Genomic DNA, 23,096 nt, shown 5'->3' on the forward strand with positions numbered 1-23,096 from the left:
TATTTCACCATTTAAATCTCTTTTTACTGCCTCCCCCATATCAGCTTCGGTCTTCCTCCACCTCTCCTCATATTAGTATCTCGACTAAGGATTCCACGATACACTGGTATCTCTAAAAGTCTTCTTCGGACATGGCCAAACCACCTTTTAAGACCTCCGATGTAGAATATGTAACGAGCTTTCACCTTCTGGGACAGGTGAAAACTAAACAAGTTATGTGCAACAGGCGAGTCCCAATACATTAGGGAACAGCAACAAGAGAAATGAAGGGCGGCATCAAAAGATGAGGCAAGGTGTGCATTCGCTTGCAATTAAATGGAGGATGCAACACAGTGCAAAACGCAACGATCACCACCTCGCCAACAATGTGTGCGGCATAAAACATAAGCAGAACTGTATTCCTCACTGCTCTAAAGCAGATCCTCACACCTTACAACAGAGTAATGGAGTAGAAATATAATGATTAACACCATCTCACTAAAGTTAAGAACAGGCATGCCACATGGACATGGTTACCAGCCCTCTACATATATAATCGACAAAACATGGCAAATGGCCAATTGGGTACAACTACAAACAAAGTACAAGAGCTACTCATAGTTATGGTAACTTGAATGCGACTTTTATTTCTTTGGTCTTAGATGATTGAAGTCGAGCTTTTCACGCTTGTTGGACTTGTTTGATCCACGACCATTGCTTTGCGAAGATGACCTACCATCAATGTTTGTTTTTGGTTCCTTATAAGATGGCAGTGTTTCCATATCAAGTTCGGGCTCTTTCCTTTTCAGTTCATTCAGAGATATGCTTTCTGAACTGGGAATGTCAAAATCTCTAGATCTCGATGCTGGAACTTCATCCCCTCTGCATTTCATTGCAAAAGGTATCACATGCAAATTCATATCAACCATATATCAAGTAAAGATGAAGCATCCATCAATATACATTTCATAGATAGAAAAACTACAGAAGTAATCTGATATTGAAGTACAGAACTGTAGATGCTATACTACATTCACAACCTTTTGTATGGCCTACAGCCTACTATTTAGTGATAAAACTGAATCTGGTTTTGACAGGCCATTTGCACTACGATAGAGAATGAGCTTTTGTAAGCATGTATGCAGATCCTGAAGCTTTCATAGCATATACACAAAACTTTCTAAAATTAAATAACCTTTGCAATTTCCATCATCCCCATTCAGTAAAACAATACAACGAGAAGACTGTTAGTATATAGTTCGTTAACAGATACAAAACTCGAATCTGGGAAGTCCAAATAATATCTCGACAAATGGATTCCATACGATTTTAGAAATTTTCATCCTGACATTGGTGTCAATTATCAATTATGAGTATCCAGTAAACCAAGTGTTATAACATCTAAAATGTTGATACAAACTTGTCTCATATCACGACGCGAACAGTTATTAGTGATTAGTTTATAAGCATTCCAGCTCTTTCTTATTTAGGTGCGCTTATCATTTAATAATTACCAAGAAACATATTTGGTGACAGATTGAATTTACTAAAGTAACATAACAGAGAAATAGCTAACCTGCTGGAGTTTGCACTGTCTTGGTCACGATTACTGGGGGAAGCTGATTCTGTTTGGCGGTCACCTCTTGCCTCTTCATTTAGTTTCTATACACATCTAGGATTGTGTAAGGGAACACAAATCTACAAGTACATAATTGCCAGAATGGCATATGCAACAAAAACAACCTTTCAAACTCACATTGATAGATGGATTGAAATTTTGGAAAGACATCCGACCCTTTATAGCTCCTGGGTGAGGATTACCCTCCATGATAACTATGCTGCATAGAGAAACAGTACCAGTTTAATCAGCACCTGCGCATGAAAGCTAGTTTGATCAAGAATTTTCCACACGACATTAGTAGCTATAATAACGAAAACGCGCATTTATCTTTTTCAATGTATGAGGATAATCGTGCCACACAAGTATGTTACACTATTCTAACACTCCTACAATCCTACTGCCATAATCACATAAGCATCTTCATATCCATTTCTGTCCAGTTATTATCACTCGGCATGTTCGCTGGTTGGTTTCTGGGCTGGTTTGGGCTGGCTGGTGCTGGTTTGTTGTGAGAGGAAAACACCTTTGGCTGGTTGAATAAACCTGGCTGAAACCAACAAGCGAACAGGGTCACTGTTGGGAAAAAAAGCTGCAATATTCATCCAACATGCCATGAACAGTGCATTTTAATTGGATGGAAAGATATACCAAAACTAAAATGCACATGTTCACTGTACACAGTTTTCATGCTAGCCTGAACTGAACTCTCAAATCTCCGGAACCATGTTGATCAAGTAGAAGACCATAACAGCAGGAAAGAATGCAAACAAAAACAAGCTTTTAATCTCCATACCACTTCCTAACGACCTGCGCTGACGAGCCGAAGCCTCCACTCGGCGCCGTCACCACCTCCTCCTGTACCTCCGCCTTGGCCTTCTCCTCGACCTTCTGCGCAGCCGCGCCGCGCTGCATAAACTGCGCCGCCGCCACACAAACACAGAAACGCCCTGAGATGTCAGCCGATCCACGGCGACAGAAGAACCGAGGCGGGCAACGGACAGGGGCTCCTCACCTTCAGGTTCCTCAGGGTTCTCGAAATCTCCCGCTTCGCCGCCATCGCTCCCGCCGCCGCCACAAGTCGCCTGTTCGATTCCTCCCCCTCTCTTTGTCCAAGTCCCCCAAACTTAGGGTTAGGGTTTTGGGGGGCTCGCGGCGTAGCGCAGCCGCCGGCGAAGGGGAGCACGAGAAGAAACAGAACAGAGTCAGAGCGGGTGCGGCGCGGGGCCGAACACGTCGTTGGGAGAGGCTGACGCGTGGGACCCAGAGGCCAGTGGCATGAGGCTCCCGCGTGTCTTTTCTTTGGGTTATTTGGATTCTTGTCGTTACAATTTCTCCAGTTTCGAAGAATACTATTACTATTCGTCTTATTGAAAACTTGTCATTACTATTTTTGCTTTCCCCTCATTCTTGCCCTTTTTCTACATCTGAGCATAGCTAGACCCACCTGCAGGTGTCGTATTTTCGTATGTGCCCGTATTACCCCTGTACGAGAGGATAAGGCTGAGCAGTCCGCTGCCAGTGCCGCGGCGCGTGCCGCCGCCCAGATTCCCACAACTCCGCCGCCCGTACCTGCACTCTGCTTCATACGTCCGTCCCCAGCGTGGGCATTGCCATCCCCTGCTTCGTCGGCTTGGTTCGTTGCGGCGCGCTCCGGTCTCCGGCTCTCCGCACTGCACGCCAACGAACCAACCACCCGACTCCTCCACCGCCGCCGCTCCGGTGCCCACCGCCGCCACCGGCGACGCGGACGACCTATCCGCGTTCCCGGCGTGGGCGCGGTCGGTGTCGGACTGCGAGGAGCGGCTGGGGTCTCCATCACCTGCGGCCTCTCCTCCGCCGAGGCCGCGGCGCAGCTGCGCGTCCATGGGGCGAACGAGCTGGCGGAGCACCCGGGCCCGTCGCTGCTGCGGCTGCTGCTGGACCAGTTCGAGGACATGCTGGTGCGCATCCTGCTCGCGGTCGTCGCCGTCTCCTTCCTCCTCGCGCTCTCCTGCTCCGCTTCTTCGGGCGCTGCCCCGACGCTCGCCGCCTTCGTCGAGCCACTCATCATCTTCCCCATCCTTGTCATGAACGCAGCCGTCGAGGTGTGGCAGGAGGCCAACGCGGAGCGAGCGCTGAGCGCGCTGCGGGAGATCCAGTCCCACCACGCCGCGGTCCTTCACGACGGTGGTTGGGTCCCCGCGCTGCCCGCACGGGACCTCGTCCCAGGCGACGTCGTGCGGCTCCGCGTCAGGGATAAGGTGCCCACCGACATGCGTTCGCGAGCCTGCTCACCTCCACGCTCCGCCTCGAGCAAGGGTCGCTGACCGGGGAGACGGCGTTCGTCAACAAGACCTCTCGCGCGTTGTCGGTGGAGGACGCCGATATACAGGCTAAGGAGTGCATGGTGTTTGCCGGCACCACCGTCGTCAACAGCGCCGCGTTCTGCATCGTCGCGCGCACCGGGATGGCCACGGAGATCGGCGCCATCCACGCGTAGATCCACCAAGCGTCGTAGGAGGACGACGACACGCCGCTCAAGAAGAAGCTCAACGAGTTCGGGGAGGCGCTCACCAAGATCATCGCCCTCATCTGCGCGCTCGTCTGGCTCATCAACGTCAAGTACTTCCTCACCTTCGACCTCCAGGGGGGATGGGTGCCCAGGAACGTCAGCTTCTCCTTCGAGAAGTGCACCTACTACTTTGAGATCGCCGTCACGCTCGCCATCGCCGCCATACCTGAGGGCCTGCCTGTCGTCATCACCACATGCCTCGCGCTCGGGACCAGGAAGATGGCTGCCAATAATGCGCTCGTCAGGAAGCTGCCTAGCGTTGAGACCCTCGGCTGCACCACCTCGTACAGGGGCAATACGGGCACATACGGAAATACGGCACCTGCAAGTGGACGCTCCAGATGTAGAAAAGGACGAGGGTGAGGGAAAAGCAGAATAATAATGGTAAGTTTCCAATAAGACGAATAGTAATGACATTTTTCAAAATTGGAGAAATTGTAATGGGAAGAATCCAAATAACCCCTTTTCTTTCGTGCCAATTTCACCGGCACCTGGGCCCGGCTTGGTGTCCTGGAGCCGCGGACGGAGTCGGCTGTGCTGCGGAATCCGCCGCCGATACTTGTGATCTGCCGCCCCTCCCCTGCATCGGGAGTACTCCCATAAATTTGAGTCTTCACGTTGGCTTGTGCCCCCGATTGGATTTTGTTCTTCTGCTCCCGTGCGAAGTTCGTAGATACAGCGAAAGTTTTGACAGGCGCAAAGGGCTCGGATTCGACACATCGCTGAGTTCACGATGGTATTATTTGCTTCACGAATTCTTTTCACGTTCATGTTCCTTCTTCTTCTTTTTTTCTCCAGAGATTTTTGTAGTCTGATCAATCCGTGAAGGGTTCTTGGTTGCTTAGACTAGCATTGCCTAATTAAGACGATCTTAAGTTACTGTTGATACGACGATCAAATTTGCTCAGACTACAAGCGACCAAATAAGTCGTTGATTGCGTAATTCTAGTCGATCATCATTATCTCCTTTGCATGGTTCGACTTAGATTTTGGATCGATAGAGTTAGACAGCAGGGCGGATCAACTAATCTTGCTTGATCTTCACGTGCAGGATTTCGAGGAGTATCTCCGCTTGCAGTCGCAAACGTTCGTGCAGTATTACCGCTGCCTGCCCTTGTCTCTCCTGAAGAAGGAGAATGCAGATGAGGACGGAAATAGGGGTAAAGCTTTTTGCTTTATTCCTTGTTTTTTTTCTTCTAATTCTAATTTCCTTTTCTGCGGGATGCAAATATGCAATGTTCTAACCTTCTGTTGCTGCATCTTGATTTTCAGTTATCATGCCGCTGTCTGCCCTTGATCGGCTTGCTCGCCTCAACATCCAGTACCCGATGCTGTTCCAGATCAAGAACCCCAGCACGGAGCACGTCACGCACTGCGGCGTGCTCGAGTTCGTCGCCGACGAAGGGTTCATCCACATGCCGAGCTGGGTAATTACAAATCGTCCTTCCAATGCAAACCCATAGTGCATGATTAATAATTCAGTCGCTATTGAACCTGACGCTGACGCTTCTTGGGTCTCTGTATTCTTTTATTTTCCAGTTGATGGCGCACCTGGGTGTCCTCGAGAACGAAATCGTGCTTGTCAGGAGCACGTCGCTGCCCAAGGCCACCTTCATCAAGCTGCAGGCACACACCAAGGACTTCCTCAATGTCCCCCATCCGAGGGAAATGTGAGTGCCAGACGACGAAATTTTGATTTTTTTTTCTATTTTCAGGCTTTGCAGGTGAAAGCATTCAGCTAACCGTTTGTCCTCTGAACTTGCCGTGCAGGCTGGAGTACAACTTCGGCAAGTTCCCGTGCGTGACGGCCGGCGAGACGATCGCGGTGACGGAGGGCGAGCGGCGGTACTACCTGGACGTGCTGGAGGCGCAGCCGGCCGACGCGGTCTGCTCCCTCGACACGGACTGCGCGGTGGACTTCGCGCCGCCGCTCGACTACGTGGAGCCCCCGCCGCACGTCGTCGCCAGCAAAGGCAGCGACGACCCGCCGCAGCCGGCCCGGTTCACCGGCGTCGCGGCACGGATGGACGGCAAGCCGGTGGAGCAGCAGCCCACGCCGTCTCCGGCGGCGGCAGTGAACGCCGTAGCTCTGGGTGTGCCGAAGAGAAAGGTTCGATTTGGCGGCCCCTCGGCGGCTGGCAGTGGCGTGAGCAAGAGCAAGGAGGAGGGCGCCGGCAAGGAACAGGAGAAGCGGTTTACGGGGACTCAATATTCCCTGAACTCTTGAAGGACCGAATGAAAGAAGTTTGTGTTCTGTGGTTTTTGCGGTCCCTTTTAACAGAGGAGTGGATTTCTTTATATTATACGGAAAAACAGAGATAGAGTGGATTTAACCGAATTTTGACATGTTCAACTTTCAGCCCGTTCGCTTACTCGTATACGATCATGGATTATAAGCTGAAATAGTATTTTTCTCTCACATCAAACTAGCCAACAATAAATAATCCACAATCGTTTACGACAAAACGAACGAGCTGATTATGCGTGGTTTTAACTTGTGGCTAGCGTATGCTTCCAGAACAACCGATACTATTTGATCGCAAATTGAGAAGTATCGTGTAAAATTTGGCCCTGCTGATATTTTCTGCACCGTGAAAAAAAAATCTGTGCTGGGAATGGGTGTCTTCTTTCTCAACGTTGTGCGCAATGCAAAGTTTAGAAGAAAAAAAAAGCAACGCTTATGGTCTTTTTGATCACCAGATAGCGTGCTCGTGCATTGCTATGAGACAACTAAATTTTTTATACTAAAAATATACAGATCGTACGATAAGATAACAATACTGTTAACCGATGTTAAAGTAATATTTAATTCAAAAAGCAAAGTTCGTGAAATTAACACAGTTACGGAGAGGGTGGCGTCGCATGCTCACAAACTCTACTGTATAGACTTTTTCATGATATGGCTAAAATAATATTTTATATCGGCAGCAAGAATTCTTCGATATCCATTTCTTTCATGCGCCAATAAATCCATAAATAAGTTTCGCTACATCTCCATATAATTCTATACACACAGGTTCGAATATACATGTAAATATGAGTGTCTGTCACATGGATAATACTGCATGTCTTAAAAAATCTCTCATAAAATTTTAAAACAAAGTATGTTATACTCACCGTATAAATATGTGTGGCTTTAGAACTATTCTACACAGACATATATTGTAGAATAAGGTATCCACTTAAGTGTATGTTCTAAGATGTTAAATTAGGTGTTATAATTCTTAATTTCGACATATTTTTTAAGTCAAGGCAACCAATGGTGACACTTTTCTTAGTGATGCATAATTTTATGGTGCACCTCTTGACTACCTGAGTAAGAACAAATTAGTACTGCAAAGGCTCAGAAAAGCTGCTGAGAAGATTAGTGTTGAGTTTTTCTTCACTATGCATACTAACACATATGTCCCCGTTTATCATTGCCGATGCTTTTGATGCAAAGCAATTCAACATTACCATGATCAGATATAAGTTTGAGTCTCTTGTGAGCAATCTTATAGAGGGACTCTCATTCTTTATGTGATATGCCTCAAAGATATTGGTAGGACGATGGACTTATGTTGAAATATCACACCAAAAAGTGTCTACGTTTTGTCCACGATTTATTTTCCATGAATACATGCGGGTACTATGATAACACTAACTGCACCAAATAAAATATTAGAGAGAATTTGCATTGCCTCCAGAAGGATTTATTTATTAAGTTCTTTAGACTCTACAAGTAGTTTTGAAATATCCGTTTGCATGTCTTACCTCGTATCATAATTCAAAATTTTATAGTTTAATTAGAATATTTAGGTGATTGTAGATATAATATTCAATACAAGAATAATATATGCATGATTTTCTTGAAAGATTTCTACGGTGTAAAGACATCTTCGTTTTTCATGCATGCCCATGCTAACGCTACGATAAAAATAAAAGGATAATATATCAATTAAAAAATAAAAATAAAACTCATGTTCAAAGTCAAAGAAATAAATTATGGATGCTTGAATTTTGTCATCCATTATCTACCAGCATGCCTATAAAATAGACTGAATAAATAATTAAACATAGATAGAAAACTAAATTAATGAAAGGATCATTGTAAGACATCAATCATCTCATAGCTTCGGACAATATCGCAAAGCTACTGAAAACTATAATCGTGCCCTCACCTTAAACATTGTCCAGATAAATAGATTATAATAAAAGAAATGGATATCGGATATTTCTTTCTGCCAATATCATAGAAAGATTTATAAAGTAAAGTTTGTGAGCCTGCGACACCACACACTCCGTGACTGTGTTAAATTCATAAACTTTGCTTTTTGGATTAAATGTCATTTTAACGTTGGTATTTAATTTTTACAGTATTGTTATCTTATCATACGATCCGTGTGTTTTTAATATAAATTATTAGTTATTCCGTAGCAACGTACGGACACGCTACCTAGTATAAATATAAAGAATGAAAAAGACGACAAGAAATATTGACATTAGACCAACTTCTTTTGATTCTTTACAAACATATCTGAAAGTTAACATGTGGGCTATAGGCTGTGGGCATCAAATTAAAACAACAAAAAAAACATGGATTCAACCGTAAGTAGTATTTGTTCTCTTTTTTTAAAAAAAGAAAGGTACTGCAGAGTTATAGGATTGTCAGTCTTATCAACACCATCAATTTTTGACAATTGTAGAACTCAACCAAGACACCCATTGAAGTGCTACATCCCTAACTCGCAACCCAATTAAGAGTAAGTTCTCGCAAGCCTAGCTCCCCAGCCATTATTAAACTGTATGAAGGGCTCCGAAATAAAGACCACTGTTTGAAAAAAGAGTAAATGATTATTATTTTCTTCCATGCATGATTATTGTTTCCTTTAATGCATGATTATTGTTTCTTTCCATGCATGATTGTTTCCTTCAATGCATTATTATTGTTTCCTTTCATGCATGATTATTGTTTGCTTCCATACATGATTGTTTCCTTCCATGCATAATTATTGTTTCCTTCCATACATGTGGCCTCAGGTGATCGATTTGTTTTCTTCAAAGCAAGCGGAGATCGCAGGTATGGTAGTTTCTTTTTCTATCGCGCGGGGTATCGCATGGAGTGATGAAGGGTTGAGATGGTGACTAGAGGGGGGGTGAATAGTCTTTTCTAAAACTTAATCGCGTCGGCTAACCGATACAAATGCGGAATTAAAACTATCGGTCTAGCCAAGACTATACCCCACTATATATGTTCACTAGCACCTTGCAAGGATAACAATTATGCAACAAAGGTGCCGGGCTAGATAGAGCTCTCCTAACCAATTCTAGAAGCAAGGTCACACAAACCTATGCCGCTAGTACTTTAAGCAACAAGGGAGCTCCTATACATGCTAGTAAGCAAAAGCACAAAGCTAACTAAGCTTACTAGCAATGCTCAATAACAAGGCGATCAATGCCAAATTAGAGAATGCAATTACTTAGCTACACAAACTAAGTAATGTGACTAACAAGGTTACACAAACCAAATTAGCAACACAAGGGAGCTACTTCTATGCTACACAAGCATGAAGGTAATTAACAAGCTACACAAGCTAACTAATTACAAAAGCAACAACACAAGCTTAATGTATATGAAAGTAAACGCAAGCTTATGTAACGGGGATGCAAACCAACGGGAAGAATAAGGTTGACACGATGATTTTTCTCCCGAGGTTCACGTGTTTGCTAACACGCTAGTCCCCGTTGTGTCGACCGCTCACTTGGTGGTTCGGCGGCTAATTAGTATCACTCGCTAAGCCCGCACGTCGGGCGCCGTAAGAACCTACCCCTTGAGTGAGGGTAGCTCAATGACACGCTTTACTAGAGTTGCTCTTCGCGGCTTCCGCGGGGCGAGCACAATGCCCCTCACAAGCTCTTCTCCGGAGCGCCCCACAAGCTTCTTGCGGGCTTCGACGGAGACCACCACCAAGCCGTTTAGGAGGTGACAACCTCCAAGAGTAACAAACACCACCGGCTTACAACTCGATCATCTAGTGCCACTCGATTCAACCTCACGATGCAATCGCACTAGAATCGCTCACTCACACAATCGAATGATCACTATCAAGTATATGTGTGATGCAGGGCTCTCAAGCACTCACAAGCATGGACACTAAGTCCCTTGAGGTGCTCAGCACCAGCCATGACCGAAGGCCACTTCTATTTATAGCCCCAAGGGCTAAACTAGCCGTTACCCCTTCACTAGGCAACGGTCGGGCCGACCGGACGCTCCGGTCGCTCACAGACGACCATGTGTCCCGGTTCCAACGGTCATTTGACTTGACCGGACGCAGCAACACTCAACTGACCGGACGCTGAACCCCCAGCGTCCGGTCGTTTCCAGTAAGCTCCCGAGCATGACCGGACGCGTCCGGTCGAACGCGATCGGACGCAGCTAGCGTCTGGTCACTCTCCAGCTACTGCTACACTCCACGTCAGTGCGACCGGACGCAGCCTGCCAACGTCCGGTGCATTCAGATCCAGCGTCTGGTCAGTTGACCGACGCCAGCATCTTCTCCATTCTCTTCACCCTTGCTCAAGTGTGCTAACCACAAGAATTTGCATCCGGCGCAATAGAAAATAGGCATTCCATTTTCCTGAAAGCGCCGAATCTCACCCCTGCAAACACCACCTCCTTTGTAAATGTGCCAACACCACCAAGTGTACACCACCATGTGTATGTGTGTTAGCATTTTCACAATCATTTCCCAAAGGATGTTAGCCACTCAACTTGCCACGCCACTCGATCCTAGCGACAATGCAAAGTTAGATCACTCGAGTGGCACTAGATGACCGATATGCAAACAAGTTTGCCCCTCTTGATAGTACGGCCATCTATTCTAAACCCGATCATAAACTTCTCTACACACCTATGACCGGTGAAATGAAATGCCCTAGGTTATACCTTTGCCTTGCGCATTCCATTCCATCTTCTCCAATGTCGATGCAACACATGCACCAACACGATCAACAATGATATGATCCACTTTATATCATCACATGATCATATTGGTTCATCGATCTTGACTCTACTTGCTCTTCACCGTTGCCATCGTCCATCGGCGCCAAGTCTTGCTCAAGCTTCACCGCCACGCGGTCCATCACTCCAAAGCCTTCGACTTGCCCTTCACGCTTGCAACCGGTCCATCAAGCCAAGTCTTGTCTTGATCTTCTCCACCTTGATCACATGACTCAATGTCATGTCTCATGTGTAATAAGTTCCTTCATCATCACATGTGTGAGCTTTGCAATATCTCCAAGCCATTTTCACCTTCATGGCATATGTTGCTCACACACATGTACCTGTGGACTAATCACCTGTGTATCTCACATAAACACAATTAGTCCACCTAAATTGTCACTCAATTACCAAAACCAAACAAGGACCTTTCAAGTGAGCAGACGGACGAACCAAAACAAATGTCGCACCAAAAGATGTCCACGCTTTATTCTTTTTAGTTGTAGAAGATATGAATTAAAATCAATATCTAGAAAATGCTTCTCATTTTATTATTAGATTACTTTCTAATTTCTCTTAATTTATGGATACTTAATAGGACTTTTACTGAAAACCAGGACAAAATTATTGGGTGAAATTGTGGTTTTTTTTCCCTGATGAAAGGTTTCTCGGACTGCGACGAGTTATAAATGTTGTGTGATATTGTGTACTTTTGCCTAACGATTATTAGGATATAAATGTTGGCTGTATCACATAACACGTGGCTATATCGTTCCATCCAAATCACTAAATCTTTTGGATCCAAAATTACACATATGACTATACATACGTGAATTTCTTGTGATATACGAGTACTGCTATGACAAACAAATTGATGAATAGATGTAGAAAAAGAAAATACAATTGCACTGACAAAAAAACTCCAACGATGAAATTAAGGTTACATAACTAATTATTTATCACACTTAGAGCAACTTCAAGAGACTCCTTATATCCTTCTTAATTGCTAGAAATAGAGATTATGATGAAACCCTCCAACAACTTTCTAAAATGGTTATCTAAATACAACCACTATCTATTCTGAATTTCTCGCTACCCAAAAATAGAAAACGAGAATGACTCTCTAGAGTGAGCACGAGATATAAAAAAACTGTTGGAGAGTGAAAATATATAGAAATCAATGCAAATGACTCTCTAAATAATAATTTAGAGAGTGAGATTTAGAAAGACTCTTGGAGATGCTCTTAGTAAATGTAAATATGAGTTTGTCATACTTAATGAGTTTAAATCAATTCATCAAGTATCATGCAAAAATATAGTCGATGTTATAATATATCCAAAATCGTATATACAAATAATAAATAATTGTCTTCTATATCTTGTGTTAGAGAACGTCAACTGCATTTTGTTACAATAGGCATATTTAGCCCAGTAATAGAAACTCTGTAGCTGTCAATGTTTTCACTTCTACTATCCTACGTGGCCTTTGCAAATGGCTCTCTATCCTAAATTATAAATCATTTTAAAAATCTTAGAGATTTAAAACATCTCAAGTTTGACCAAATTTATACGGTAACATAGTAATATTTACGATGTCAACTAAGTATCATTAGGTTGTTCATTAATTATATTTTCATAGTATATCTATTTGATGTCATAAATTTTTATAATTTTTTTATAATTTTGATCAAACTTGAAATGCTTGAAATGCTTTGACTTTCTGAGATTTTTGAAATGATTTATAATTTGGGATGGAGTGAGTAACAAGGAAAGATAATGCAGAATGGAGTATGTCAATGTGCGACCTCTGATGCTCTGCATACAGCTTATGTGAAATGACGGGGGGTTTTACGCTAATACTCTCGGTCCCGTGTTGATCGCCAAGGCCCAAGACACCAAGTAGACTCGAGCTCGCGAGTCGCGAAGAGGAAGAGGACGACGCAGCAAAAAGGACAAGGTTTGCAAAAGCTCCAAACCCCTCTTCTCCCCCGCTTCCGGCGAGCCCTGTCGCCGGCGGCGGCGAGATGTTATCGGTGACCCGCCCTCGGCGGGAGGCCGACTTTGCGCGCTTCCCGTCGTCCACCCCCATCGTCATCGACAACGGCGCTTCTACGTTCCGCATCGGGTAAGAGCTCCTGCCGCGCCGGGCACTCCCCAAAACCTAACCCTAGCGGGCCTTCCAGTATTCTGTAACGTGGCGGTTGCCTCCGTGCAGATGGGCGGGCGAGGCGGAGCCGCGCCTTTCGTTCCGCAATGTCGTGCAGAGGCCGCGCCACCGCAGCACTGGTACGCCGCCTTACGCTACGGAGAATGCTACTTCGTGTTGATTTGGTGGTTGAAAGCTGCGTGGAAGTGTAGATTTTCTGTTCTCGTGTTTGCTTAGTTGCTACTTGCTTTTTGGTTTCAGAAGTTGAGTGTGCAGTTTCCCGCTGGCAGGAATTATACTTTACTCTTAAGAATCGGTATTGTTGTGGGGGATTCAAGAGCGTTTACTCTTTTATTTGTTGTTTATATGACTTGTGTGACAGTACATTGATCATTTGGGACGGTTATAGAGTTCGATTCCGATACCACTCAAGCTGATTTCCATTTGTTTGTGTGATTTCACTCTTGTCTGCATGAACTAATTATGTTGTAGTACACGGGAATTGGATACAAATTGAAATTTTAGTTGTCTGTATAGGCTCGATAGGATTGTGTTTTATGATCCCATGTTACTTTGGTCCGTATCATGTACTTGTGCTACAAGTAATCCTGTAAAATGTTCTAAAGCCCAGATATTTCTACTGTTATCGTTGTGTTTGCTGAGTGCTCTGTAAGCTTCATATTGTTTTGAATGATTATATGAAAGGAGCAGAAATTTACTTATTTGAAGCTCTCAACTCTCATGTCTGTTTCAATCAACGGACTTGCAAGAGGATTAATGAAAGTTTCATTATTCAACTCATTGTAATTTAATTTCCATGGTACAGGTGAAACTGTTTCAATTGTTGGGGACACTGATCCATCTCTAATGAAGTTCTTTGACTGCACAAGATCAGCAGTTCGCTCTCCATTTGATGATGATGTTGTCTATCAGTTCGAGTACATGGAATATGTTTGTTCTCTGACACCATCCACCAGTTTTTAGTTCTCACTTCTCAGTAGATGTATAGATGGTTCTTTGTTATTCATATTTAATTTTGAAGATAGATAAACCAGTGATCAATCTGTTCCATCACCCTTCTCTAGAATACATTTAAACAACTACATTCTCAATAAATCACATTAGAAGTTTTAGTTAGGGCAAAATCACTAAAGTACTACATGTGTTAAATGATATTTTTTATGTCCATAATCCGTGGTTGAAACATGATTGATGGTAAAAAACATTGTCAAAGCAAAATAGTGAAATACTCCCGTAAACTGTTTTATATTGAGTAATTGCTCCACTATTAGCCGAGTGATCATCCGTCTCATGATTCAGATGGTCCCCTATAATGGCAGTAAATGCCAATTGCAATCTTATGTCTCAAAGATATAAAGAAAACATGTGACTTCTTAATTTTCTGGATCATGGTGTTTACACTCTAGGGCATATTCCTTTTGCCCTTGTTATTGTTCTTTTTTCTTGTCTGATACAGTATTATTTATCTATTGCAGATTCTTGACTATGGCTTTGATCGATTAGGTGCCAATTCAGAGGTAAATTTGCATTGTGTCCTGGTTTCTTTCCAAAATAATTTATATTTCTTCTGTTGTTATTGAACTATTATTATCTTTACCTTTATTTGTTAATTTGCTGTGCATTGTATTTGAGACATAAGAAAAGTGCTGGTTTAGCTAGTCTTGTTGAATCACAGGAGCCTTGGGTGGTTTATATCAGTTCAGTGTGTGTAATTAATCTTATGATACTGGGTTCTCTCCAGATGCAGATCTTAGAGGTTCTTATATTGTACAGAGTTCATCAGTAGAATTTTTCAAGTCAGTAGGGTGCCCTAATATTTCCAAGACGAACTCAAGCTGCAGCCTTTCATAAAGGCGAGGCAAATGACAATAAATGAGTGGTATTGAGCTACTCTACTTTAAATACAAAATGAGCATGGGTTGTCAAGTTAACTCTGTTGGTAAGTTTGTTCTCCTTACCAGTCCATGATACCAAAACATAAACAAGAGTTGTCTTCCTAAATCAGCACTTCCATGTTCCCATAGTGTAATCACTGCACATTGCTTCAGTTATGTTAATCCGCATCAGACATGCAGACATTTATTAAGACGGCTATATTATCTGTCCGTATATATCCTTTACCAGAAATTTGTGACTTCTCTTTCTTCAACCAAACTGTTATCCGGCTGAGTCTTGTTGAAAGCTAACAATGATGCTCAACAGGTGGGCCATCCAATTCTTATGACAGAATGTGAATGTAATCCGTCCTTTTCTCGAGCCCGAATGTCAGAACTACTTTTCGAGACATATGGTGTACCATCCATTGGTAATAATTTCTGTGATCTTGATGTTATGAGCTGCATCTAGTTATATGTTATTAGTTACTTTATCATAAGGTTTGCAATGCTGATGCTGCTGCTTTCTATCTGAAATGTAGCATTTGGCATCGACAACGCGTTTAGTTATAAGTACAATCAGAAACTTGGAAACTGTAACGGAGACGGGCTGGCTATTTCATGTGAACATGGAACTTGTCATGTTGTTCCAGTAAGTTCTTGTCCCCAAGATCCTCTCTCTAACTTTCACCAGATATAACAGAATGTTTGGCTGATTTTGTCTTCCGTCCAGTAAAATAAATACATTGCATATGTGTTTTAAATATTGCAATTCATGTTTAATAATATTTGACGACTAGAATTGTATCTATTGATAATTCTGTGGTAAAAAGAAATGAATCTACCACTGCTGAAGACTGCGTTCGCAGGCAGCTACAGAGTATTTTTATTGACATCCCAAGATGCTGTCATTATTCACATTTTTAAGGGAAATTGTCCACTGATACTCCTAGCCGAACAACTTTAGTCAAGCTTGCCTTAATCTAGTGTGATATTGCAGGTAATTTTGGGAAAAAAATATTATTTCAGTTTCTGCTGGTGTTCGACATACGGAATTTATCATGTTAAATCCATCCTTGAGTATATGAACCACAATATGGATTTTGCTCCTTTTTTTTGGGTAAAATGGATTTTGCTCCTTGGTCATGGTCCCTGTAGTAGTCAATAATGAAAAGAAAACTCTACTAGAATCATTAAAGTATTTCTGTGAAATAAAATCTCAGTTTTTTTTCACCTGTGTATTTCAAATTAAATTGTTGTTTTTCTGAACTAAAAGCCTTGTTCGATCTGTTTTTTCAGTTTTTGAAAGGGCAGCCTGTGTTGGGGGCATGCTGCAGAACCAATGTTGGTGGATTTCACATTACTGATTTTCTGAGGCAGCTTCTCTCTCTAAAATATCCCTATCACATGTAGGTGATAGAAGTATATTTCTGAAGTACTTCATAGTGTTTGTTTTTCCTACCATGTAACAGTACCATTTTACATTGAACAGGGCAAGTATTACATGGGATAAGGCTGAAGAGCTGAAGAAGGAGCATTGTTATATAGCTCTTGATTATATGGCAGAGTTGCAGATATTTAAAGTAAGAAATTTGTATATATTTTTCTGTTCTTATATAAAGCTTTGAATTCTTGCATTCTTGTTTTCAATGAATTTGTATAGAGTGCATAGGGCTTTCTATAGGATTCGACAAATCGTTGTGCTTGTACTTCCTTGGGATGGTGATTCTTTTCTTCCAAAAATATATTAGTTATATGTTTTCTCTGTTACTGAACATTCTTGTAACACCATGGATTGATCACTTCATTCTGCAGAACAATAAGGAAGAAGCTGATGAGAAAATGAGGTATTGGCAGCTACCATGGGTTCCCCCACCAAAGGACGAACCACCATCTGAGGAAGAACTTGCAAGGAAAGCAGCTTTGAAGGAAAAGGCTAGTCAACGTTTGCGAGACATGGCTGCTGCAAAGAGATCTCAGAAGATAGTGGAACTAGAAAAACAACTTTCCTATTTGGAGGAAGTAATGGAGCAACTTGATGAAGCTGAGGAACAAGAAGCAACAGCTATTCTAGGTAGATCTGGATATCTTTCCCAGCAGGAAATCAAATCTGCCATTTTGAAAGCAACACAATCCCTAAGGAAAGCAAAAGGGGAGTCCAATGGCAACGATGAGAAAACAGATGCCTCAGCAGCTGATAAGTATCCACTTGTATCTGTCCCTGATGAGACGCTGACGCCAGAACAGGTGTGTGTTTGTTCAGTTATTATCTACAGAGTTCTATTCATGTGCTTCTAACATCTGGATATTGTGTGCATACTGTAGATACATATTCTCTTAAGTTTACACCTTTACATACCCCGGAATCTCTAACCATTGTTGCATTCCACTTTTGTGTATTTTACCAGTTAAAGGAAAAGAAGAAACAGATATTACTTAAAACCACAACAGAGGGCAAATTGCGTGCTAAGCAGAAACGTGCTGAAGAGGAGGCTTTGCGGGAGAAACAAGAAGAAAAGAGGCTTGCGTAAGTTGTGATATAACCAGTTTGAAATTTATCTTCTTTGCTTTCTTATATCCAATGATAAGATACTCCTATTATTCCATGTCTTGTTAATTTTCAGTATTAGTTATTTCAAAGCCACTTTCAGCAAGTTCCTTCTTTAGATACTATGACCCCTTGTGGATCAATGTTCAAATATAGGACAAAACTGCATTGTGTATTTTGCCATAGCAAAAAGTGATTACCCTTTATAAATTGTATTTCCATGCATGTTTTTAATCTTGCATAAGGTAAGGCCCTGTGTTTTTTCAAGAGCAAAGGACCGAGCCCTGTTGCTGCATTGAACAGGAAAAGAAAATGTGGCTGTGCCTATGTATTATGTCTCTAGAATTCTGTATGAATCGTCTACCTCATGTTTAGATAAATGACCTCAAATCTTTTTTTAAATATTTTCCAGACGTTCTATTATATGCTACTCTTGTAATTTGTTTCATTCAACTATATAGGGAGAACCCAGAGTTATACCTTGAAGAGCTTCGGGCCCGATATTCAGAACTTTCTAAGAAATTTGAGCAGAGGAAGCGACAGAAAGTTAATGGTGGTCAGACAAATGGGAACCATAGTTCATCTGGTGGTGTAGGCCGTGGAGAACGGCTAAATGCAGCTCAGAAAGAAAGGATGCGGCTGCTTGCCTCAGCTGCATTTGATCGGGGCAAAGGTGAGGACACTTTTGGAATGAGAGACGAGGATTGGTTAGTCTACAACAAGATGAGCAAAGACAATGATGATGACAGCAATGATGACGATGAATCAGAACTTGTTCGAATCGCATCTAAGCTCCAGGTAAAATCCCCGCTTCAATATTTCCTTCTGGCGGTGACAATTCTATCCTATCTTAGTTTCATTTCAGATATCAACAATTTCGGCTATAATCAGATATCATTTGATGTTTCATTGTGCAGGAGATCGATCCTACATTTGTGTCCAAATCCGAAGCTGTTCAACTGACTCCGGAGCCTCCCAAAGTCCGGCCACTCACCGCAGAGGATTACAAGATTGCCATTGGGATCGAGCGGTTCCGCTGCCCTGAAGTCCTCTTCCAGCCAGGCATGATAGGAATCGGCCAGGCTGGCATTGATGAGATGGTCAGCATCTCACTCAGGAGATTAATGGAGGACGAGTCTGTGAAGGAGCGCCTCTGCCAGTCAATCCTTGTCACTGGCGGGAGCTCCCTGTTCCCTGGCATGATCCCTCGGCTGGAGTCTGGGATACGGCAATATCGGCCCTACCTCGCTCCCCTGAAGCTTGTCAGAGCAGCTGATCCCATTTTAGACGCGTGGAGGGGTGCTGCTGCCTTTGCGGCATCAAGCAAGTTTGGTAAACAAACTTTCAGCCTAGCAGATTACAGAGAGCATGGAGAGAACCTGTTTCATCGGTACAACATTGTGTACTCGCTATAACTTCTCACACAGAAAATGACACAGTGAGCGAACCATCTCAGTCAGGCTATTTATTTGACAGCTGATACAAATTGATGTAGCAACAAAGTTTTTCAAAACTGCAATTGATTTTTTTTATATGATTGGAATTGGAGGGTTCAAATGATAAAGGAATTTCAGAAAACTATAATATGTATTCCTTTTCTTTAGTCTCCTGGCGGCACAACTTGGTTAAGAGCAGGTTAGCTGAATGCTCTATCAGCCTTCTTCGGGCTCTATGCAGCAGTTGCTCATCGCCTGTAGCTGGCATGTCTCGTAGGCGACCTTCAGAATACAGACAATACCTGGTTTAGATATGGGAGTGGATTTGGATAAAAAGTTTGATTTAACTTTGCTTTGACTAGACGAGGTCTATTTGGATTTGATATCCATCGTTATTTGATACAATAAAAAGTTGAATATCACATACATGTGTTTATACAAAAATTGTCTATTCTTATGCTCAATTGCTCATCATCAATCTAGAACCAGAGTACATCATAAACAATCTTCGATATATACAGTCCACAAAGTCGATCTAATTAATCGTAGTAGGACCATATGAAGACGTTTGAGTCTTGACGTTGGTAAATCTTACATTCTATATATTCTATTGAGATCATAGTAGGACTATATGAAGACGTTTGAGTCTTGACGTTGGTAAATCTTACATTCTATATATTCTATTGAGAAATGTCTATTAGAACTTAGAAATATATTACATTCTAAAATAATTATAATACAGTAATGCACTCATCACAAATGTCAAGATGGCCGAGTTGGTCTAAGGCGCCAGTTTCAGGTACTGGTCCGAAAGGGCATGGGTTCGAATCCCATTCTTGACATTATATTTTTCATTTTTGTCTTTTGTTATTTTTCATTTTTGTCTTTAGTTTTTTCCCTGGGTTCAAGTCTATTTTGTTTTTTAACAAAACCTCTTGCCGTTTTCCCAAATTATTTGGGCATGGGTTCGAATCCCATTCTTGACATTATATTTTTCATTTTTGTCTTTTGTTTTTTTCCTGGGTTCAAGTCTATTTTGTTTTTTAACAAAACCTATGGCCATTTTCCCAAATTATTTTATTTTTAAATCTCATATTTTTCATTTTTTCTTTTGATTTTTTTCTGGATTCAAGTCTATTTTTTTAACAAAACCTCTGCAGTCTTCCCAAATTATTTTATTTTATGTTTAATCTTTTGTAATCTTGTTATCTTTTGTTTTTCTGGGTTCAAGTCTATTTTGTTTTTTAACAGAACCTCCGCCGTTTAATCCCAAATTATTTTATTTTTAGATCTTTTGTAATTTAGGTTCAAGTCTATTTTGTTTTTGTAACAGAACTTCTGCCGTTTAATCCCAAAAAGAACGAAGTTGTCCATGGTTACTTATATAGGGGTATTCCTTTTCTATTTTATTTTTAAGTCTTTTGTTTTTCCAGGGTTTCAAGTCTATTTTGTTATATTAATAACAGAACTTCTACTTTTAATAAAAAGAACAAAATCTTATATAGATAGGGGTATGCCTTTTCTATTTTCTTTTTTAATCTTTTGTTTTTTCAGGGTTCCAAAATCTCTTTTTGTTTTTCAACAAACTTGTAGTACTATCTATCATCCAAAAAAGTACAAAGTCAACCGTGCTTACTTATACAGGGGAATTTTTTTGAGCATACTATATAGGGGAAATTGATGGTGAGCAATGACATTGTTTGCAAAAGAAACGATTTTTAACCCCTGGGCTCTGCTATATCAGTATCATTCATGCTGTAGAAACGCGGAAAGCATGGCGCATCTACCACGACAAAGATATGAATCTCGTTTCGTAGATCTCGTCCCTACATTGGAGGGCTCCAAAGATGCGGCACAAAAGGCTCGCCTCCCTCCGACCACCAAACAATCTCCAAGAATAGCGGGGGGCAGGACGCAACCACTCTCCCCAGAATTCACCCTTGCAACAGCTATAACTCGTAAAAGGTGCCCTCAAGTTTGCCAACTTTAGGATAGGCCGAGCAAATCCATTTCTTGCCTTGCCGGCACAGCTCTGCACAGCTCCTCCCAAGCTTTTAGGATTTGGATTTGGATCGGGTGTGGTTCCTGTTCCTGCACAACCATGAGCGAGATCAGAAAGCTAAAGCGTGGGATCAGCACCAAACCAAGTGACCACCTCGTCCAAAATGGTAAAAGATCTTTCCATTTGGATTATTTGGACACCCAGTTTTGATTCATCGTTCTTGAATTCTTTTCCACGACATCTTGACATTGTTATCTTATTCGATCTCTTGATGAAGTAAGTGTGATGATGCGCCTGCGCTTACCTCGAGGTGGACATTCGTTTGCAGGCCAACATCCATCTTACGAATGGGAGGGGCCTTCACCACGGGCGCCACCAGCGAGCCCGACAGAGTCGCCTAGGACCCCAGGCGGGAGCCAGAAGAAGGCGGTGCTGGGCAAGGTGAAGAGCAAGGCCAAGAAATGGATGCACATGCTGCATCACAAGAAGAAACCCGCACAAGAGGAGATGATGTGGACGCCCAGGGCTGGACCTGGACCCAGTGCAGAAGACAATAGGGCCAAGGAGGAGCGACGGCATGCCGAGTACCGTGGAACCCCCAGGAAACCGCAGCAACACGCGCCTTCCTGTATGTCAGTCACAGGCCCACATGGCATCACCATCACATCAAATCAGCTGTTAATAATTGAAAAATAAAGTATTACCTGGACATCTTTAGCTGAATTCAGTCGAAACATTCAACTGTAGTATGGCTTCGCTATGGTGGAGCATGCGTGATAAATGTTTTACCGTGTGCATTATTACAGCGGGCGATCCAGAGAGGGCCTCTGAGGTGTTCCTGGAAGCATCACCAAGGCAGAATTCACCGGCCCCGAGCCCCACTGCACACCAGGAGCAACCATACTTCAAGGTCCGCAGCAGGTTTGAGTCAGAAATGAAGGAAGCCAATGAGATGCTGATGGAATCGAAGAAGCTCCGTGTCAACACAACCAAGCCGAAGACTGTAACATTCGCGCCAACCATAGAACGCGAGTTGGGGAACGAGAAGAGTGGCTGGAAAGACAGGGAGCTGCCTGAAGCAGCATCCGAAGTGTTCCGAAACGCATTTGCTACAGTCTATCAGATGGTGCTCAAGATGATTGCTAAAATCCAAGAGGCAATGGTAGCATATAACATTGATAGGCGGCACATGATAGAGAAGTTAATATCAGTCAACAGATACCTGATGCTGAAGCTGGAACCTGGGGAAGATGATACATTGCTCTCAGAAGTAATTACTGATGCTATCCTCAATCTGTTTGACACATGGAGTGAGAGTGTTGAGAGGCCTTTGGTACGAAGGGCAAAGGAAATCTCTTCTTGGTTTCTGCAGGAAAGAAGAGAAGAAACACCTCCTGTTCCACTGTCTACACATCCTTGTGCGATCGAAGGTAAGATCATGTGCCAGAGTAACCCTGTAACCCTATCAGCAGAACATTATTATTGGATTAGCAGTGACTGTAAATTAATGCAATGCAGATGCAGAAGTATTTTATTCCTTAGAGAATGGACAACAGCTTGAAGCATGAGATCAAGACATTATGAAACTACAGCGGTAGAATTCATTTACCTAACAATGTCAGGAAGCTGAAGGCAAAGGCAAAGAACATGCCCCAAGTTTATTTTGTTCATAGAACTATGTCACAGTTAAAACATACAATAGCTGCAAGTGAAACCAAAAGGTCTCCACAGCTTTGTACCAGGAACTTGAGTGAGAGAAAACAATCAGATCTTGATGAAGTTTCTCTTCAGTAAAGCTTGACATCATGATTGTATCAGAAACATGTATTCATGATGCATGTAATTAGGAACACGCACAATGTGTATATCATAGACACGTTGAAATAGAAATCCCCAATTGCAGAGAACAATTGTGGAAGAGGTATATAACATTTCTCTG

General features: G+C 42.5%; 4 protein-coding genes, 1 long non-coding RNA gene, 1 other non-coding gene and 1 pseudogene across 6 annotated transcripts; 5 read left to right on the forward strand and 2 right to left on the reverse strand.

Annotated features, from left to right (window-relative positions):
- Window positions 1-350: 350 nt before the first annotated feature.
- On the reverse strand, window positions 351-2,820 carry LOC136451645 (suppressor protein SRP40-like). Its single transcript, XM_066452333.1, has 5 exons — window positions 2,613-2,820; window positions 2,394-2,515; window positions 1,736-1,817; window positions 1,556-1,641; window positions 351-861 (listed from the first exon to the last, which is right to left on the reverse strand). The coding sequence occupies exons 1-5, from the start codon at window positions 2,655-2,657 to the stop codon at window positions 624-626; spliced, it is 573 nt and encodes a 190-aa protein (XP_066308430.1). The 5' UTR covers window positions 2,658-2,820; the 3' UTR covers window positions 351-623.
- A 55-nt stretch (window positions 2,821-2,875) lies between these two features.
- Window positions 2,876-4,514, forward strand: LOC136454333 (calcium-transporting ATPase 1, endoplasmic reticulum-type-like; annotated as a pseudogene).
- Window positions 4,515-4,762: 248 nt separating this feature from the next.
- LOC136451646 (uncharacterized) lies at window positions 4,763-6,415 on the forward strand. Its single transcript, XM_066452334.1, has 5 exons — window positions 4,763-4,887; window positions 5,203-5,311; window positions 5,424-5,578; window positions 5,691-5,821; window positions 5,922-6,415. The coding sequence occupies exons 1-5, from the start codon at window positions 4,885-4,887 to the stop codon at window positions 6,376-6,378; spliced, it is 855 nt and encodes a 284-aa protein (XP_066308431.1). The 5' UTR covers window positions 4,763-4,884; the 3' UTR covers window positions 6,379-6,415.
- Window positions 6,416-13,024: 6,609 nt separating this feature from the next.
- On the forward strand, window positions 13,025-19,296 carry LOC136451647 (actin-related protein 5-like). Its single transcript, XM_066452335.1, has 12 exons — window positions 13,025-13,255; window positions 13,346-13,416; window positions 14,103-14,227; window positions 14,773-14,814; window positions 15,500-15,602; window positions 15,714-15,823; window positions 16,471-16,580; window positions 16,664-16,754; window positions 16,987-17,418; window positions 17,580-17,698; window positions 18,181-18,517; window positions 18,637-19,296. Exons 1-12 carry the CDS (start codon window positions 13,155-13,157, stop codon window positions 19,132-19,134), a joined length of 2,139 nt encoding a protein of 712 aa, XP_066308432.1. The 5' UTR covers window positions 13,025-13,154; the 3' UTR covers window positions 19,135-19,296.
- Window positions 19,297-19,916: 620 nt separating this feature from the next.
- On the forward strand, window positions 19,917-19,997 carry TRNAL-CAG (transfer RNA leucine (anticodon CAG)). Its single transcript has one exon. It is a non-coding gene; the product is annotated as a tRNA-Leu (tRNA).
- Window positions 19,998-21,191: 1,194 nt separating this feature from the next.
- Window positions 21,192-22,907, forward strand: LOC136451648 (uncharacterized). The gene is made up of 4 exons (XM_066452336.1): window positions 21,192-21,323; window positions 21,486-21,785; window positions 21,964-22,587; window positions 22,676-22,907. The coding sequence occupies exons 1-4, from the start codon at window positions 21,257-21,259 to the stop codon at window positions 22,723-22,725; spliced, it is 1,041 nt and encodes a 346-aa protein (XP_066308433.1). The 5' UTR covers window positions 21,192-21,256; the 3' UTR covers window positions 22,726-22,907.
- On the reverse strand, window positions 21,698-22,490 carry LOC136451651 (uncharacterized). Its single transcript, XR_010758623.1, has 3 exons — window positions 22,380-22,490; window positions 21,862-22,038; window positions 21,698-21,783 (listed from the first exon to the last, which is right to left on the reverse strand). It is a non-coding gene; the product is annotated as an uncharacterized lncRNA (long non-coding RNA).
- Window positions 22,908-23,096: the final 189 nt, after the last annotated feature.

The sequence above is a fragment of the Miscanthus floridulus genome, chromosome 5 (assembly GCF_019320115.1).
Source record: "Miscanthus floridulus cultivar M001 chromosome 5, ASM1932011v1, whole genome shotgun sequence".
Lineage (NCBI taxonomy): Eukaryota > Viridiplantae > Streptophyta > Magnoliopsida > Poales > Poaceae > Miscanthus > Miscanthus floridulus.